This window comes from Colobus angolensis, unplaced genomic scaffold (genome assembly GCF_000951035.1).
Source record: "Colobus angolensis palliatus isolate OR3802 unplaced genomic scaffold, Cang.pa_1.0 Scaffold98, whole genome shotgun sequence".
In the NCBI taxonomy this organism is placed as follows: Eukaryota; Metazoa; Chordata; class Mammalia; order Primates; family Cercopithecidae; genus Colobus; species Colobus angolensis.
Genome location: NW_012123820.1, coordinates 843696 through 850084, shown reverse-complemented (window position 1 = coordinate 850084; position 6389 = coordinate 843696). Strand labels below are relative to the sequence as shown.

General features: G+C 40.6%; 1 protein-coding gene across 4 annotated transcripts in view; it reads right to left on the bottom strand.

Annotated features, from left to right (window-relative positions):
• Positions 1–6389, bottom strand: part of BBX (bobby sox homolog (Drosophila)) — a 273989-nt gene that overhangs the window by 103524 nt on the left and 164076 nt on the right. Inside the window, exon 1 of one of the 4 annotated variants that reach the window (XM_011932733.1) lies at positions 1105–1318. The exons of the other annotated variants lie outside the window; for them this stretch is intronic. Coding sequence (XP_011788123.1) covers positions 1105–1200 — 96 coding nt within the window. The 5' untranslated portion in view covers positions 1201–1318. Of the gene's footprint in view, positions 1–1104; positions 1319–6389 lie in introns of those variants that run through there. 4 annotated transcript variants of the gene reach the window in all.

The following is a 6389-nucleotide window of genomic DNA, read 5'->3' as shown; positions in this document are numbered from 1 at the left end:
AGAGTGAGACTTTGTCAAAAAAAAAAAAAAAAAAAAAAGTAGCAAGCCCATTCATGAAGGACCTTTACTGAGGTCAGACTTCATGAGAAACTTAAAGAAGAAAGATTTTAGAAGGAAACAGTACAAAGCAAATGCCATCTTTATTAAAAGAATAATAATAAAAAAAAGGACACTGGAGCCCGATAGGCTTCCTTTAGAATCCTGCCTCTACCACAAACTACCTGTTGGAAAAGGAAAGTTAACACCTGTGCTGATATTTCCTCAGGTGAAAATTAAATAATAACAGCTCTACTGTGAGAACACATATGTAATACCCAGCACAGTGTCTAGAATATTCCCGTTCACTGTTGGCAAATCCCCCCTTTACTCAACAAGCTTTTTAGACTGGGGAGCATGGGTTTAACAGGCAGCATCTGCTTACTTAAACTCATCCTAAGATGCCATTCAAAAGGGAGCACACATGTCTCCCATTTGATAGCAGTCCATATGCTGCCCAGATGATGTACGCTGCAGCCTCAGAAACTGAAAAAGAAAGATGGAGAGTTTCCTTTGTCTGAGTGATACACAGTCAGAAACAGTGCCTTGGCACCATCATAAATTTTGCGAATAAGATCCTCTCGTCTATTGTCTTGTCTTACAATTCAGGCAATCAGTTACACTTTAATCTTCAAAACATTAGTATATACTGAACTGTGTCACAGTGGTATTTTAAACTGCTTCCTAAAAGTCCAATGAAATTCCACTCAAATCCTGGTCATTAAAATTCACGCCCAGTGAAACAGGAGAGTATGTATGGGAGGCCCATTAAATACCACTGCTAGACAACTACATATTCTAACCATAAACAGGGCCTCATCTGGGTCCAACTAAGACTACAAAACTTCACAGCCTTCTCCAGTCTATGGAGGAGAGGAAAAACTAGCCCAAAGACACTGTAACATTGTGGAAACTCTAGTACTTCCACACAAATCGGACCCGCCTGCTTTCATTCTTTCTAAAGAGTTCTGGGACTTTCAAGTCACACCTTGCTTTCAATCTTTCAAGGAGTCCTGCTACCACAGAAGACAGCAAATACTCCAAATCTGAAGCCTTCCTCCTTTTCACCTTAAAAGTCTCCCATTTTCTCTTAAAGTCCTTCTCATCCTCGAAGACCCAGGTCAAGTATCTTCTTTTATCCGAAAGCCCTAAGTCAAAGTCCATCACTCTGCTATGAGCTTTGGCTGTACTTGACTTTGTTAGGTCAAGCACTTATCAGAGTGTTTTGACAACTCCCCTGTACCCCGCTTTGGTTGAAATGTGTCCTCCAAAGTTAATCCCCAGTGCAATGGTGTTGGGAGGTAGGACCTAATAAGAGGCGATGAGGTCATGGGGGATCTGCCCTCATGAATGGATTAATGTTGTGATTGTGGGAGTGAATTAGTCATCACTAGAATGGGTTTGTTATTAAAGCAAGTTCGGCCCCTTCTTACTCTTACCCTCTCTTGCTCTTCTGCCATGGAATTATGAAGCACAAAAGCCTTCCCCAAATATTGGCCCCATGCTCTTGCACTTCCCAGTCTCCAGAACTGTGAGCCAAATAAACTTTTGTTCATTATAAATTATCCAGTTTGTGGTATTGTTATAGCAACATAAAATGGACTAAGACCTCTCCACGTCCACAAAAGGTTGTGACCTTCAGCGTGCAGGTGCCATCATTACCTTTTTGGTCTCAGTGCCTAGCACGGAGCCTACTACACAGCAGTTTCTGAAAAGGGTATTTATTGGCTTATAATTTCCTCATCTAACACTTAACCACATATGGCTTCTCAGAATGACATGCTTCTAAATTTTTTAAAAAATTCTAATATGCAACTAACATTTATTAAATATTTAATTGCTATATATTTACTTTCTCATTTAATCCTCACAAAAACACTCCGATGCAGTTACTATGATGAACTCCACTTAAAGCAACAGGGTTCAGTAACTTGCCCAGGGTAACATGGCAAGTAGAGGAGCTGGAACTGGACCCAGGAAACCTAGCTCAAAGAACCCAAATGCTACCTGGGAAAAAGAGCTCTAATATAAAGCTCTTCAATCTGCAACTCTCTAACTATTTCCTGTAGAACAAACAGCTCATAGGCCATGAAAATACCAAAAGGAAGCATTAAGGGGCTGGTAAGGGAACACCACTTTTCATGGTAGAAAAGCAAGTATACATCTCTGATGATGCCAAGTGACAATTAGATTAACTATAAAACTCTTTGAAGATAAAAACCCTAGAAGTGCTAATCATTATTATTTATTGTAATTCTAATGACAATTCTAAACTGTAGACAGATGACATGAAAAATATCTCATTCAATAAAGTAATACTCCCATTTTAGAAGCAATTCACTCACTATTCATGCAAAAAGTGTCTTTAAATATGTTCCTTATTGAAAAGCAGTAGCTCTTCAAGTTGAAACTTTAACTCTGTCAAGATGTTATCGATATGCTCTTCATGAATACTAATAAGGTACCCACTATTCAAAGAAGGGCTTAGCTGTACTGACAGTTCTGGTCCCTCTGCCTTTACCTCATAAAGAAATATGTATTTTTAAGATCTCTAAAACCTGCACTCCATGACGCCTAGCCTTGGGACAGCTTAACATGGTTCTCAAATGGAATGCTGTTCTAGGCTACAAAAAGAGACAAAAGCTACCTTGAAAGAGATAAGGCACCCAAAGAGGTGGCTTGAGGAGGAAAAGCTATATACATAGAGGTCAGTAGCAAGTTAGGGCATGTTCCCCACCACACCTTCCAAAAATGCAACCTTCTGTTTTCCTGTAATTTTATGGAGGTGTTTACATTCTTAATCAAAAAGTCACTGAATTCCTATTCTTCAACAGACCAAACAAAAAAGTATTTGCCTCTTTTAGTTTACAAATTCACAAAGGTTTTTATTATATGCACTTATTACAGGGCTAGAATATAATGATCACATTGACAAGAAGCTGAAACACAAGAAGATAAGCTCATGGGTGTGTCTTCCTCCTTTACTCTCAATGCAGCTGAACACATATGTATTGATCACCTGCTGAGCTATGCTCTGTGAGAGTTAAGTGGCCAGTCTTACCTCCCATTCAACTCACCTCCTGCTGGGCTGGTGCTTGCCCTGCTCTCCACACCCGCCATATGCTTCTGCGCAGAACTTTCTCTGCTCTCCCAGGCCTGCACACGGTCCCCGACACCCCCATTCTCCCTCTCTATGCAAGGCCTCTCCGAATATCCATTTCTAAAAGGCTGTGTTTGCCTCAGTTCATGTCTCTCTCCTTTCTGAGCACCTTTTTTGATCACTGCAGCACTTAATGGCTGTGCCATAATTTTTGACACTTGATTGTATGACAATTATCATTTTCCTGTACAATGTATGTATAATGATTTCATGTGAATTCCTCCCACAGAGACCCTTGAGGGTAATGAACATGCCAGATGCTTTTTTTGGATCTGTCAGAGCAAAGATCTCTGTGCTAGACAGGGAATAGATGTTCAGTGAATATGTGGAGAATTGAACATAGAAACAATACTTCTCTGCTTTCTTATTATGCTTTGCTTTATGTTGTTTTGCTACAAGGCAGAAGGGACATAAGGCTTGAAAAGAGATATGCAGAGAAGAAATAAGAAGCCAGGAAAGGTTGTTTGGATGGGAAAGGAGAGAGAAAAGAAACAAGCAAATTGACAAGGCAATGTAATAAACAGAATAAAATCAAAGCCACTTCCAAACAGTTGTCTAAAACATGTTCCTTTATTCCCTTCTCCGGTTATTTGTCAATGACTTTCATTATTCTCTCAAAACAGAGTACTATTATACCTTCCGCTCACTGGCTCTCTTACACTTTCACAAATGGTCCAGTAATAAACCCTAACTTTAAATTTATCCAACCATTTTTCTTCTCAGGTCTATCTCCAGGTTTCTGGCTGCTCCTGTATTCTGACCCTACTACAAAAGTTTTCAATCTCATGTTGGTCTTAAGTGCTTTTTTACTTGTTCTTTACTTTTATCCTTTTTACTTGTCTTACTCAGTTACACAGTCAATCCCACAGTGCCCATTATAAATTCTGTTTCTCAATTCCTGCTGATGATGGTGAGCAAGGATAAATGATGACAATCCTAGCTAGACATATATAATGCTTCCCATGTACCAGAGCTAAGAGATTACATCTATTAACTCTCTTAACTTACAATAAGCCTAAGAGGTAGGTGCTATTATCCCCTTTTTTTACAGATGAGAAAACTGAGGCAGAGATAACATATTTCGCCTCCTTTAGTTTATAAATTATCAAAGGTTTTTACTATATCCATTTGTTACATGGGTAGAACATAGGTATCGCATTGGCAAGAACTGGAAGCACAGGAAGACAGGTTCATGGAATCTCCATATTTACTGTCAATGCAGTTGAATATATATTTACTGAGCACTTGGTGAGCTATGAATTATGTTTATAAATCATACCACTAGCATGTAATTGGTGAAGCTAGTATTTGAACTCAGGCGGTCTGGCTTCAGAGTCTGGTTTTTGACCATTATACAATATTGCTTCATCATCATAAATTTTATTGAACATTTGCTACATGCTAAACACTAATTTCTTTAATCCTTAATACAACTCTAGGTGAAAGATACTACAATGAATATACCTTAAGTATAAAGCAACTGAGAATGACAAACCTTAAGCAGCATGCCTGAGGTCACTCTGCCAGCACATGACGGGCCCAGGAATGAAAACAAGGTCTTCTGTTCCCTAGAGCCTGAGCTTTCAATCATGTCCTCATACTGCCCTTCCCGCCCACCTGCAATCCTTGTCACTCTAAGAAAATACCTTTGCCTCCTGCTTAACTAGCAGGAAGGTGTTAACCTTCCTGAACCCTCTCAAATTCTCCTCTTGCCTACCAATTTCAAATTTTCTTTTTCTTCAGTTTTCTTTCAAAGGTAGAAATTCAAGGTCAACTCCTTCCCTCACCTCACCCCCAGTCTATATGTTTCCCTCCTGTTATCCTGAGCCATTAGTCTTTTAGTTACTTTGATGAAGTCTAAAGTCCTGTCTGAATTCTCACCCTCCTTTAGCTAGTCCTCTTTCTTCCTACAAACTGGCCTCTAGCCCTTAGGCTGTGGTACTGCCTAATGTGGCTAGGATCCAAGAACCAGCCTGCTTGGTACTGTCATTTGTTCACAGCCTCCACACCCAACGATGTGCTTCACTAAGTGACCTGGTTCCTAATATTCTTGCTTCTAAACCTCAGGATTAGTTTCCTAGAAAGAGCTTACAACTTGTTGCAACATCCCTATCACCTCTGGCTTCCCTACCTCACTATGACTCACATGTCTTTAATTTCTATCCTCTCAGAGAAAATATCTTGTATGAGCCAGGCCTCTGCCTCCACCATACCCTTGTGGAGTTATGTCAGAGCCTGGTGAATACAAACTAGACATCCCTTCCCTTCACGTAAGCATCTGGAAAGCATATCTTTCCTTGCAACTTTCTCTCCATAAACTGAAATCACTGCAATTAGCTGTTTACCCTGACATCTAATCTCTCAAAAATCTGTCCCTTCTACCTCTTACAGAGTCTACTCTTCTCCAGCCCCACAAGGCTGGTTCAGCTGTCTGACCTTCTTACCTATAGCTCTGCTGACTTCAATTCTCCACACAACAAATACCTGCTCATATCCTTCTCCTAAAGGGAACCTCTTTAACAGTCCCTCAGTGTACTAAAGAAAAACTCCGAATTCCTTCCTCCACATAAACGCCTAAGACTCTCCTGACCTAGTCCAGCTTGCCTTCACAGCTGATGTTTCTTTGGTCCATTCTCACTCTCAAAGTTCTACCCATACTGAGCCACATGCCATCACCTGGAGCTTGCCGTGCGCTCCCACCTTCTGGAACCTGGCTGCTGTTTCCTGCTGGTGGAACTCATTCCTGCTTCAGGGCTTGGCTTGGATCTCACCTCATGCCCCTCTGGTCCTTTCAAGTCTCAGAGAGGTGTCTCCACAGCACCCTACACTTAATAGGCTACAGTGAAATGACCTGTTTCCTTCTTTATATCACACTCAACTGTGACAGAGAACAGGGGCTGCATCATGTTCATCATGATGTGTCTCCAGGGCTTGACACAGAGCCAGGTGCACTGCAGGCAAATAAATACTTGTTGAATGAATGAGTTCTAGGACTGTTCCCTGAAGTCCATTCCTCTTGCCCCTAGTCCTTTTCCTTGTTCACCACCCTGCTTTTCTAATCCATCCCTGCCATGCCCTGCTGTGTGACCCTCCATTTCAGAAATTCCTAACAATTACTCAAATAGCATACTCAAACTGCCAAACTAAAACACCTGGTGATTTTATTTACTTAGAAATAGTTTCTAAGGATTGT